The sequence below is a fragment of the Mesocricetus auratus genome, unplaced genomic scaffold (assembly GCF_017639785.1).
Source record: "Mesocricetus auratus isolate SY011 unplaced genomic scaffold, BCM_Maur_2.0 Super-Scaffold_100014, whole genome shotgun sequence".
Taxonomy (NCBI): domain Eukaryota; kingdom Metazoa; phylum Chordata; class Mammalia; order Rodentia; family Cricetidae; genus Mesocricetus; species Mesocricetus auratus.
Genome location: NW_024429197.1, coordinates 213525 through 227203, shown reverse-complemented (window position 1 = coordinate 227203; position 13679 = coordinate 213525). Strand labels below are relative to the sequence as shown.

The window sequence follows — 13679 nt, the reverse complement described above, 5'->3', positions numbered from 1 at the left end:
GTCTCAACATAAAAGTGCCTCACACTGTAGATGGTATCAACTTGCTGGCCTCTCACTGGGTGGGTCCCCAGGAGCTCCTGCCTCTTCCCTCAGCTACCCTGAAGTGGGTTTGTGCAGCCAGGAGGAGAGCCTGGAACTCTCCTCTGCTTACCAAGCTTTGCCGCTCTTCTCAGTGCCTGTGGGTTAGCCCTGCTCCCAGCCTCTGTTGAAGTCATTCTTTGGAATAAGAGTGCTGCAGCTGATATTTATAGAGCTCCTTTGTTATGAAAAGCCATTCCCCAGAAGCCATGCTCCTCAACACAACACCAGGTAGTTGCTCAGTGTAGCCAGAATCAGCCCTGGCGTGGTCAAGGATTTTCTTTTAAAAGTCTCTTCTCTTTCCACACATCTTGGCAAACTGTTCACCTGATCAAGAGATTGGCGCTGGAAAATTTCCTCCTCCTCTCTCCTTTGAGTGTCTGTACGAGTGTCATGTTCTTGTGTGTGAGAATGTGTGTGTGCGTGTGTGTGCGTGCCTGTGTGCATGTGTGTGCATGTGTGCGTGTGTGTGCTTGTGTGTCTGTGTGTGTGCATGTGCACGTGTGTAGATCTGAGATCAACCTCAGGGTCATTCTTCAGGATAGTCTGCCTTATTTTTAGAGACAGGGTCTCTCACTGGATGGGGACTTGCCGATTCTACTAAGCTGAGTAGCCAGGAAGCCATAAGCCTGCCTACTTCTTCCTCCCCAGCGCTGGGATTCTAAACTTGCATGCCTGGAAGTTTTTAATTTTTCCACAAGTTCTGGGGCTCATGCTCAGGTTCTCAGCCTTTCACACTAAATGCACTATTAACCGAGCTATGTCTCCAACCCACTCTGCCTTTTTGAGACAAGGTTCAAAAGACTAGCACAGGCTAGTCTTGAATTCATGATCCTCCTGCCACAGACTTTTGAGACTGGGAGCCAGCATACTTGGGCTAAACAACTCTATTATTCTAGACAACTCTTGGAAGGCTTGGTCCTGTCACCCTGGGCACCCACAGACATGCCTTCACTTATTTCCCTCTGGGAGACCATGGTGCACTTTAACAGAGCCTTGGTAGGTTCTTGACAGGTGTCTGTTGGGTGACTGATGGGTAAGCATATGTACAGTCAAGGAACTGGTTCCTTTTGAATTACGCCTTGGGTTTGTTTCCCTCCCAGGGTGCATGGCTTTCACGGTAGAGCTGGTGAGCGTCTTTCCCTACTGTAGGGCAGCAGGGACAAAGGCAGAACAATCCACCTGTGATGGTGAGCTCTGCTGCCCGGCCTGTCACTCACTGGGCCGGTCACTATTTCCTCCCTATGCTATTGTAGACCTTCTTTTAAGCAACCTGCCATTCTCCTGAGTTTGCTGCCCAGTCACTCTCACAGCCTGAGGACACAGAATGACTAGGTGAGTGAAGCTACACTTCAGGGCTCCAGGAAGTGAATGAGTGTGCGGCTCACCCTAACTACCTCAGCAGCGAAACAGAGACAGCTGAGACCAGCTTTCAGCTTGATTACTCAACTCGGGGAGACCATTCTGCTCTTGACTAAGAGCAGACGGTTTTCCTGTAAAAGGGGAAATGAGTTCTCAGTTTTGTGGGCAGGAATCATAGCTCCTAAGGATTTTTCTGGAACCCAGCAGGAGCTGGACACACGCACGAAAGGCCACCTTCTAGGGAAGATTGCTGAGCGCTGACCTCAGAGGATGTTTTAAGGGTGCTGCCCAGAGTATCACATGACAGTAGGGTGGGAACACTTGCCATCTGCCGGGAATGGAGCGGGGACTCTGAGCTCTGATTACTCAGGGCAGTCTGCTGAGTGGCTGGGATTTCGAAAGAGAGGAAGGAGAGCCCCTTCAGACGGGACCTGCGGTGTAGACACCCCAGCTGTGGGCACAGGGAAGCCTTTGAGAAGGTACAGACCACGGCTGCCCTTGGCCTAGCTCCTCAGCCTGGCTTGGAAGCTGCATCTTGGGAGATTTTTATTTTGCTGTAGGATAATCTCACTTTTGTTTCCATAGGGCTGGGGAATCAAACCCAGGGCCTTGTGTGTGCTAGGCAACCATCTCCACCCTTTGTAGGTTAGATTTTTTTTAAGTTGCTTTGGCTAGTAGGGTGTCTTCTGAACTTCCCTTGCTGTCTTTCTCCCTTTGTCCTGGCACGTGGGAAGTTCATGCATCCAGCCCCATCTCCAGGTTCACTGCTCACACCCTCTTGGAACACTGGCCTCCATGAGCCCCCAAGATGTATCGTGGTGGATGTCTTCCATCACCTCACAACCTAACCCTGAAAAGCAAACACCTGCCATTCTTACCAACCCTACCTGATTTTCATAGATGGGTTCGTTGTCAACCTGACTGAATGTGGAGCCAACCAGGAGACACATCTGTGGCTATGTCCCCAAAGGTATTTATAGAGAAGAGTGACCTGGGAGGGAACATGTACTGTAAGTGAGAGTTGAAACTCAATAAGAAGAGCCAAGGAGGAAGCCAGCTAAGCAACGGCACCCGTCTCTCCCTACCTCTGCTCCCTGACCATCAGTGTGGCCGGTTACCTCACACTCCTGTCCCCACATCTTCCCTCCCGTGATGGATCTCGCTCCCTCAAACTAGGGGCCAAAATAAATTCTTCCTCCCCGGAGTTGCTTTCAGTCAGGTATCTGGTCATAGCGGTGAAAAAGTAACCACTGCATCTGCCTTCCTTTAAAATACATCTATTTTCGTTTTGTGTACATGAATGGTTGCCTACATGTATGTGTGTGTACTGCACACGTGCCCGGTGCCGTCAGAGGTCAGAAGAGGACATTGGATCCCCCAGAACTAGAGGTATTGGTGGTTGTGACTTCCATGTGGCTTCTGGGAAACGTGTGTCCGGTCTTCTGGAAAAGCAGGAAGTGCGTGGAACTACTGAGCTGTCGTCTGCACTCTACTTTCCTCATCGCCTTTCCTAAGAGGTGTGGATAACACCACTTCCGTGCTCGCCTTTCCTAAGAGGTGTGGATAACACCACTTCCGTGCTCGCCCTCTGTCCCGACAGATGGTGACTAGAGTCTGAGCAGATGCTTTTACGTGGGGCCTCCCATGCCAGGCAAGTGGCCTGCTGTTGAGCTACACTCCAGCCCCAGTGTTCTTTTAATGATTCCCTTCTCTTAGAGGCCAGAACAGGCCACAGACACTTAAAAAAATATGAAACCTGGACTCACAGAGACTGAACTGACAACCAGGGAGCCTGCACGGGACTGACCTAGGCGCGCGCACACACACACACACACACACACACACACACACACACACACACACACCCTCATATATGTTACAGTCGTGTGGCTTGGCCGTCTTGTAAGACTCCTAACAGTGGGAGCAGGGGCTGTCTCTGACTCTTTTGCCAGCTTTTGGAACCTTTATCATTCATACAGGGTTGCCTCGTCCAACCATGATAGGCCATGTTTGGTTGTTATCCATGAGAGGACCGCCCTCCTCTAAATGAAGCAGAGGAGTGGGTGGGGGAGGGGGAAAGAGGAGATGGGGAGAGGAACTTGGAGGAGAAGAAGGAGGGAAAACAGTGGTTGGGTTATAAAATAAATAAAATATATATTTAAATAAATAAAATATAGTGACTAGAAGAGACAAAGCAATCCTGATGAGGGACAACGTGGACTAACTCGTGTATTCTGATTTCAAAGGACAAAGTGGAAGAAAGAACTCGTGTACTCTGATTTTAAAACGTGAAACAAATCTGCAGGGAAAAAACAAACAAACGGCTGATTATAACTGGACACGGTGTCCCTGTGGGCCCAGCAGAACATCTCATCAAGCCAGGGATTCAAGGCCAGCATATGCAGCACAGGGAGAGCCCTATCTGAGAAAAATAATAAAATATAAACAGGCTCGGGGCAGAGCTCAGTAGCACAGCACTTGTGCGTCCTGTAGAGGCCCAGCGTTTATTCCAGCAATGGGGAAATGTTTTTACAAATGACTGCAGATTTTGCATAAGGGTAAGCATGTAGGCCAAACAGAACAGAATGGCAAGTCCAGACATAAACCTTTAAACTCACGGGCAGCTGATTTGGGGTAAAAGCATCTCGATACTTAAGTGGGGAAGAGTTATCTTTTCATCTCAGAAGGTGCTGGGTCAACTGAATAGCAACAAGGGAAAGAATGGAGCTGAGTCATTAATTCATGGCTCACACCATCGAAAATCCATTGAAAAGACATCAACGCCCAGCTGCCGGAACTAACAATGCTATGTAAGAGTCAACCTTTGCAGCCTTCCACTGATACCAACTGTTAAGGTGGAAGTTCCCAAGTCCCTCCTCTATCTCCCTCCAAACCCTGCTGCATCTCAGAAAGCCCACCAAATGATGACCCCCTGGCCCAGAGATGCTCAAGACCACTCCTACAGGGTATTTAAACTCTCCCACCACCCCCAGGAAATAGACAGGTGGTTTTCTGGTCTCTCTTTCCATCTTCTCTCTGGGGGACTGGAAGGCCATCTGGGAGCGCTTTTAGCCATTAAACATGGGCTTTTAAATTAGGTTTGACTTGGTCTGATTTGGATTGCTGTATTGGTGGAGAGGCTTATCTGGGTGCAGAAACTTTTCACCAACAGCAAAAGCAGAGATAAGACAAGCCAGACTTCAAATTCTTAAAGACTTGTGCTTTAGCCTGGGTATATAAGAAAGCAGACTAAAGCCGAGTGTTGGTAATGCACTCCTTAATCCCAGCACTGGAGAGGCAGAGGCAGGTGGGTCTCTGTGAGTTAGAGGTCAGCCTGGTACTTTAATGAACACTTTAAAAAAAAATAACCCAATTCATGGAATGGAAGAATTGTCTTTAGCTATCCAATAACAGTCCAGTAACTTTTAATTTCTTTTTCTTTTTCTTTTTTGAAATGGGGGGTCTCACTATGTTGCCCTGGCTGATTTGGAACTCACTGTATAGACCAGACCAGGCTAGCTTTAAACTCACAGAGACCTCCCTCCCTACCTCTGCCTCTCAAGTGCTAGAATTAAAAGCATGCACCATCACACCTGTCCAGTACCTAAAATTGTTAAAGTGTGTTTTATGATCAACAATTAAAAGACATCCCATTATTAAATAATTGAATGCAGCTGGGTGGTGGTGTCACGTGCCTTTAAGTCCAGCACTCAGAAGGCAGAGGCAGGCAGATCTCTGCAAGTTCAAGGCTAGCCTGGTCTAAAAAGCGAGTTCCAGGACAGCCAGAAATAACTTACACAGAGAAACCCTGTCTCGAAAAACAAAACTAAACAAAAAAATCGAATGTACACACTACTTCTTTTATTGGAGTGAAATTCGCAGGGACACATGAAAAGCATTTTCTCTTAGCGTTCACAAAGTTTAACGAGTGTGTGTGTGTGGCGGGTGTGACGTGTGCACCCGTGTGTGCACAGGTAGGTCAGAGGAGGATATCAGTAGCCCTACCCCACCACTTTTTACCTCATTCCCTTGAGTTTGCGTCTCTTGCTGCACCTGGAGCAAGGCTGGCAAGCCAGCAAGCCGCAGAGCCTCCTGCCTCACCTTCCAGTCCTGGAGTTACAGGTGCACTGTGGGTGTGAACATGTCGCCACATTCAGCTTTTCATGCAGGTTCTAGGAATTTGCATTCAGATCCTCATCCCTTCACTGCGAGCGCTCCTAGTCCTGAAGCTGTTTCCCCAGCCCCATGTTATCCATACGAATCAGGCCTCAATAAATCTGAAAGGAAAAGCCGGGCAGTGGTGGCACACACCTTAAGCTCATCACTTGGGAGGCCAGCCTGGTCTATAGAGTGAGGTCCAGGACAACTAGGGCTTCCCAAATCTGAAATAATGAACATTGGGGATAATCTGTTCTTCGGCTTGCCTCCATGAAATCAATTTATGAGTCAACACTAAAAACAAAGACACATGAAATTTTCCTATCTTACAGCTAGAAATAATCTATAGAACTCATTCTAAAGAACAATGCATTACTTATTGATAATGAAAGTGCCAAAAGTCAAAATGTGCAGCCAGTAATCGATATTCAGAGGGGAAACTAGAGAAATAAATTGATTACCAAGAAACAAAATTTTATTATTTGTTTCTTTGCTTTTTTTTTTTTAACAGTTTAGTCCCAACTTCCACTTTGGCCTGAGAGAATACTGTTCCCTGTGTGCAAACCATTTGTCTATTCATAATCACCTGACATAATTCTCTTAAAAATGGCTGAAGCCTTAGCCCGCTCTTTTCATGTATGTATATGTATCACATAATCAATACACTCTAATTTCTTGAAAGCAAATTAGTAAAATAATTGAAGTAAAATACATCTCAATTTAAAATGGCCAAGGGGCCGGGCGTTTAATCCCAGCACTCGGGAGGCAGAGGCAGGCGGATCTCTGTGAGTTCGAGACCAGCCTGGACTACCAAGCGAGTTCCAGAACAGCCTCCAAAGCCACAGAGAAACCCTGTCTCGGAAAAACAACAACAACAACAACAACAACAACAAAAAAAAAACAAATAAAATGGCCAAGGGGTTGAACAATTCCCCAAGATGTTCAGTATGAGAAGGTGTTCAAGTTCATTTGTCATTAGGGAAGGAAAGACAATTCATAACTATTATGAGATACCCACTACTCATTAGAATGGAGAGAGACAGAGAGAGAGAGAGAGAGAGAGAGGGAGGGAGGGAGGGAGGGAGGGAGGGAGGGAGGGAGGGAGGGAGAGAGACAGAGAGAGAGAGAGAGAGAGAGAGAGGGAAGGAGGGAGGGAGGGAGGGAGGGAGGGAGGGAGAGAGAGAGAGAGAGAGAGAGAGAGAGAGAGAGAGAGAGAGAGAGAGAGAGAGAGAGAGAGAGAGATTAGGGTTGTTTTGGTTGGTAGAGTGCTTTTCTAGCATGCACAAAACCCCAGGTTCCATACCCAGAGCCTCATAAACTAGAGATAGAGGCAGGAGAATCAGGAGTCTAAGGTCAAGTTTAATTACATAGTGAATTTGGGATGGTTCAGCAGTTAAGAGCACTTGCTACTCTTCCATAGAGACCAAGTTTGTTCCCAGCACCCTTGTTGGGTGCCTTACAACCGCCTGTAACTGATGTCCTTTTTTTGGTGCATGCTTGCACACACACACACACACACACACACACACACACACACACACGGAAGGAGGGTGGAAATAACATGGATACAGTACTCGTGTATGAAATTCTTTTTGAAAGAATAAAATTTGGGAAGCAACACTTTAAAAACAATAACAAAACCAAAAAAGAAAGGCCTGGAAACAAAAATGATATAATAATGATAGTAATAATAGTTGATACACTTAAATCTATTCATGGGGTACAGTACAATATTTCAATGCTTTTCCATAGTATGTAACAATCAGCAGGACTGCTAGCTGCCATCATCTCAAACACGTGTCACTTGTCAGGAACACTCAAAATGCTCTCCACTGTCTGCATCTACACACACAGGCGTTTGCTGCCGATCATAGCTAACCCTCTGAGCTGTAGGACACTAGAACTCATGCCCATGAACTACACTCGTGCACCTATTAACCATCCATCCTTTCTCCATCCACATCCCCTGTCTTGGTTACTTTTCTATCATTGTGACAAAACACGGTAACCAAGGCACTTCATAAAATAAAGCAGTTAATTTAGGGATTCCTGGTTCCAGAGGCTAACCACCATGGTGGGGAGCGTGGCGGAAGGCAGGCAGCCATGGTGCTGAATGAAGCCGTAGCTGAGAGACTGATCCACAAGCATGAGGCAGAGAGAGATGGAGACTGGACCTGGCAGGGTCTTTTGAAAGCTCAAAGCCCACCACAACCCTGTGACACACCTCTTCCAACAACACCATGCCTCCTAATCCTTCCCAAACATTCAAACATATGAACCTCTGGGACCATTCTCATTCAAAGCACCACATATGGAAACCTCATTTGGATCCCCAGAACCAAGCCGCCCCCCCCCAAATGGGTGTGATGGTGTGTGACTTTTATTCTAGTTCTGAAGAAGAGACAAGGTGGTTCCCTGGGACTTGCTGGCCACCCAGCCTGATGTGCTTGACAGTGAGAGAACCTGTCTCAAGGAAACCAGGTAGAGGCTGGAAAGATAGCTCAGTGGTTGAGAGTTCAAACTATTCTTCTTCCAAAGCACCAATTTGTATTGTTCACAATTCTCAGTAACTCCATCTCTTGAGAGATCTGACTCCTCTGACCTAGGGTCACCTGCAATCATGTGCACACAGACACAGATGCATACACAGAGCCTTAAAAAAAATAAAAGCAAACCTAAAATGAAAAGAAAAACAAGGACGACAAGATAAAGATTTTCCTCTGACCTCTGCATATGTGTGTGCGAGCGCATGTACACACACAGACACACACACACAGACACACACACACACACGTGTTTTTCTGCACTTTATGTGCTTGTCCGCTACCTGTGGCATGCCCTTCTTAAGTGGAAAAGGTTCCGGGATGTTTGGTTTTCTGTAGAGCAAACACATTGGATGGAATGCGTTGCCAGACTAAGGGAATGAAGATCTGTGATTCTCAGGAACCCACCCAAAGTGAGGTCAGATATCCAAGGCTGCCAAATAGGACAGCCCGGTAGGAGCTCAAAGCAGGACAACACCAAGCTCCAAAGCCTGAACACACAGCAGAGCTCAATAAATACTTGTCAAGTAAGCAAATTCCTTGGGCAGGGCAGCTTTCATGGCAACAAACAGTGTTCCTTGTCTCTCCCTTTCTAGAGATCCCAGGCAAGCTAAGTCCTCTCTCCCTCCCTCCAGTAGGGCACTCTGCTCCAGCTCACAGCTTTGTTTGCTGTGTCTTATTCTTTCTGGTGGAAACACAATGATGAACTCTGGGAAATACCCTGCTCTCGTCAGTACTGTTTACGAATTTTGCACCCCCCCTTCCCTGGTCTCCAACTGTACTCCCCACTATTGGCATTCCTCTGTGCCCTGCCAATTTAACAGATGCTCTCAGAGCCCTGGTGTGACGAGGATTGACCCGCCCATACCTCTCTGGGCATTTCTGCCATTTCTGCCCATGCGGACAGTTGTCTGGAGCTCATCTTTACCTGGGAAGGCAACTGTCCTCTCCGTATGTTTTTGTTTTTTTTGAAACTGCATCCATTCTGCCTTGCCTCCACAATGTTTGTCTTCTGTTTCTCCAAGTAAGTGATCGGCTGGCCAAGGCTGAAAGCCTTCCTTTGAACTTAGCCTGACTCATCTCCAAACACAAACTGTTCTCTGAGGCACAGACACTGGACCAAACACAGACGTGTCCATCTACCTGTGTGTGTGTGTGTGTGTGTGTGTGTGTGTGTGTGTGTGTGTGTGGTATAGTCAAGTCAAGTGATAACCTCAGGTATTTTTATTTTTTTGGAGACAGGGTGTCTCAATGAATGGCCTGGAGCTTATGGACTGGGCTAGACTAACTGGCTAGAGAGAGCCTCAGGGATGCCCTGTGTCTTGCACTCCTACACTGGTATTACAAATCCTTGCTACTACCCAGCTTTCTTACAAGGGTTCTGTAAACTCAGGTTTTCGTGTTGGCACAGCAAGCATTTTACCCACCCAGCTGTCTCTCTAACCCTGCTCTACTCTTTCTGTTGATGTTCAAAAGTTTCCTATCACCTGGCTGGCCATGAATGGACTAGGATGATGGACAGCCAGGCGCTGTGGTTAGACATGTGGGAGGAAACAGCCACCTCTATTTCCTGCACTGGACGAGCTTGGCAGAATGCCAGCTGTTTCCTAACCTGGCTCTATCCTGTGTTAGATCTTGGATGAAAAGCCTAATCACTTTCTTTTCCCAAAACGTTCCAGGGGATGGAGAGATGGCTCACCCAGTAAAGTGTTCTTCATGCAAACATGAGGATCTGAGTTCCAGCCCCGACTCATAAAAAGCGGGGTTAAGTGGTGTGCATCTCTTACCTCAACACTGGTGAGGCAGAGGTAACCAGGTCCCCAAGGTCACTGCCCAGTAAGTCTAGCAATTGGTGAACTCCAGGGTCAATGAGACAGTGTCTCAAAAAATATGGGTAGAGAGGAATTGAGGAAGATTTCTCTCTCACACACACACCAAGAAATTTTTGAGAAATTACTCAAAATTGCAGGCAAGGGGAGATTTATCTGTGGTGTTCCCCCATGATCATCCTGTGAACAACCTCATCAGCTTTAATTATATCTTAACTGGGGCTGACCAGGTGGCTTTGTGGTTTAAGAGCACTGGTTGCTCTTCCAGAGAGGTCCTAAATTCAATTTCCAGCACGTACATGGCAGCTCACAACTGTCTATAACTCCAGTTCCAGGAGATCTCACATCAAGGCACATAAAATAAAGTTAAATAAATTATTTTTTAAAGGGGTATCTAAACCTCTCCACAATCATGGACCCTCTTCTAACAAGATTACATTGGTTTCTTCCCTGAGGGCTTTCAGGATAGGAGGGTTTCCTTGAACAAAGGGATGGGCTGGGAGCCTCTGCAAGTTCCCAGGAAAGACTGGTATTTGATTTTGCTCCCTCCTTGGCCTCCCCCGAAATACTTCCACAAGTTGTAACCTGGAATGCTTGCTCTCAGAAGCCAGAACTATGTCAAAAATTCAGATAATTCTGTGATCCGGAGCACAGGTTCATTCTCAGTTGTTGAGGATGGCAGAGCACACTTTTGGCTTTTCTGTACCCAGCAACCTGCCGCACCCTCTTGGAGGTATTTAGCACCTGCATGCAGGATGAGTTAAGGCAATTATTTTAAGCACAGCTTCTAACTTGGGGAGTGTATAACTGAAGGAGGTCTGGAGAGTTTGTATTTGTGTTTTAAGGGACTGAAAGTGAGTCCACCTTTGGTGTCAAGTTCAGCCTTTTTTTTTTTTAAGATCAGCAGTGGTGAAGGGCTTGACTTTGCTTTTGAATCCTGGTTCCGGCAGCTTCTGAGATAATAGTGTATAATTTACAGGAGTTGCTGGGGATTAAAGGGAGTAGTCTGGTGACATTCCTAGAAAGTGGGGGGGGGACGCAGCAAAGTGGCGTCCTGTCCACTAGGTAGGACCATGCTCAGTCATGCCAAGATTGGGGTCTCTATCTGTGCCAGCATTGAGTTAGTGGTCACAGGTACACTCAGCTTTCTGCTGCAGGACACTCGCTACATGCTTTCCTCGTCTGAACTCAGTCTGGGGTCAGGAGCCCAAGCTTCCCCTCTCAGAGCCAGCTTTATTCAGGGGCCTCTGCCACAAAAACCCTCGGCAAGCCGTGAGGATTCCAGGGCCCTCAAAACTGGCAAGGACTTCAGGGAAATCACAGAGTGATTTCTTTACCACATGATTAATCCTGTTTGGGCTGGTCCCGGAAGAGCACTCGTGGGTTAGCGGCTAGCAGCAGTGTTCAGAATCTTACAAAAATTGTCTACCGGACAGGCTTCGGATGAAAGTTCAGAGTGAGGATGGGGCCTGGCAACGGAGGAAGATGCAGGTGTGAGGTTGACAGGCCTCTTTGGAATCACTACCTCCGTGGAGACAGCAAAGGGGGTTGCATTATAATAGTAAATCAGTATGGCACCTGCCCCCGACAGAAGACGCAGCACACCACAATCACCTCCAGTCTGGCTCCCCAATAACAGCTCAGCTCAATGGAGCTACTCATCCATATTCATCATTCTCAGACAAAAACCCTGCAGGCCTCAATCTTGCAGCAGAACAGGCTGCATACAGCTGGCCACAAGGCCATCCCCTTCGGCCACTCCTTTCTTTGCAAGGCCTCTCTTTCTTTAGCCGGGCAGTTTCTAGCATAGCACAAAGATGACTTTTCCTAGACAAGACCAAACAGCAGTTACATCTAGGGGCACTTTGGGAGCTGGCTTAAGAGAGTCGTAGCCTACCCTTGCCAGCCTCTGGCTTTCCTCGGATGTGGTTCGGGTGAGTGAAAAGTCGTGCCATTTACACACCCTGTCTCGCCAAACCGGAAATAAAATTGGAATGCAGAACTGTATATATCGTAGTACAAGGAGAAGTTTCAAAGACAGGACTGCCAGGAATAGCCCAGGGGCCCATAAAGAGTAGCTTCGTGTCTCTGCAGCCGACAGCCCCACCCGGTGCATGCTGTATAATTTCCCTAAGACTAGGAAGGTGTTGTCTGTGGAGAATTATAGAAGCGGAGTCCAGGCCCACCCGTCTCACACAGACCACTTCCCTCACCAGGAAGGCCGGTCTCTAAAGACCACTAGTGTGCTGAGGAGGCTTCAGTCGGTATTCAGTGAGCACCTGTACTTACTTGTCAGGTGATGTTTTGGAACAAGGTTAGAGCTTATATTCCACCAGGGAAACAGACACAACTAAAAACGCAAGGCAAAAAATAGAACAGGGCAGGTACCATCTGGAAGCCCAGGCTGGTTTTGAAAACTCTCATCCCCCTGCCTCTGTTTCCCCCATGCTGAGAGCACTCAGGTGAACATCACTATGCTGGCCTTTTGTACCTTGCTGGGGATGAAACCCAGGGCATCACGCAGGCAAGGGAAGGACTCTGCCAACATTTAGGCTCCATTGGTCTTTTACTAACGCTAATTCAGCCAGTGAGTCCTTGGCCAAGTTCAATACATGACTTCAAACACACTTACACCTCAATGCTCACAGCAGTCCTCCAGGCTAGGAGGTACAGCTTTAGCATGCTGGATGCCCTGGGTTCCATCCATTCCCAGTGCTGGAGAAAAGCAGGAAGGAGGCAGAGAAGACAAGGCTGCTAGGAAGACAGCGGTTTTAGGCTTCCCCTACTCTTCCCCAAGCTGTTCCGCCTGCCTCCCCCCCCGTGTTACCATCCTAATTAGCTAGGCGTCTTCAGGTCTGTCTCCAAGGATGGTACGGACCCCGGAGTTCCAACCTATGTCCCCCTGCCTGTTCTTCTCTTCTTCATTACTCTCATACACTGCTCTTTGGGCCAGTCCAGTCACCATGCCACCCTATACCATTAGCGAGGGTAGGGATGGGGGGGAAGGACGGGACACGTGACATGACACTTTCTGCACCCCTACCACCTGTGGATTCAGACGACTCCCGCCACACTCACTGGCTCTTCCCGGGGACTTGGCCCCATCTGAGCGGCCCCAGCCCTCTCCTGGGCACTCTCAGATCCCAGGCATCCCCCGCCTCCCTCCATCCCCACCGGCAAGTGCTGCTAGTCACTCATGCCGGGGCGCTTACCTCCCTGCGCAAAGTGCCACAGCCACGCGCTCCCCAAAACCCAGAACAACGCTGGCGCCGTCCACATCTTGATCTCTCGGGAGCCTCAGCAGCTAGAGGTTTTTGTGGTTTTGAAAAGATGAAAAAGGCTTCGCAACTACAGACCCAGCCGGGAAGAACTCGGCGGAAGGCTGGAAGGCGGTGAGCAAAAGCCGGAGAGCGCTCCCCACAAAAGGCACGGCAAACTCGGCAGCTGGCAACTTATCCGCGCGCAGTTAGCATTTATGTCTCCCGACAGGGGCGGGAACGGGTGGGCGGGTGGGCGTCAGGTGGTCCCGGCCCAGAGATCTAGGACCGCCCCCCGCCCCCACCCCCGACTCTGTTTGGCCAGCATCACAAGATGACCTCAGGACAGGTTTAAAGTTACAGGGCCTCAGTCACTGGGGCTCAGCTCAGCCCAGATCAAAAAAAAGCTTTTTGATGGTTCCACCACAGCAGAGAGGCCACATGTAGTAAAC

At 48.2% G+C, this 13679-nt stretch overlaps 1 protein-coding gene across 1 annotated transcript in view; it reads right to left on the bottom strand.

Annotated features, from left to right (window-relative positions):
* Pdpn (podoplanin) overlaps positions 1 to 13457 on the bottom strand; it is a 36059-nt gene extending 22602 nt beyond the window's left edge. Inside the window, exon 1 of the mRNA XM_040757469.1 lies at positions 13183 to 13457. Within this exon, the coding sequence (XP_040613403.1) occupies positions 13183 to 13249 (67 nt within the window). The 5' untranslated portion in view covers positions 13250 to 13457. The remainder of the gene's footprint in view (positions 1 to 13182) is intronic.
* Between the last annotated feature and the right edge of the window lie 222 nt (positions 13458 to 13679).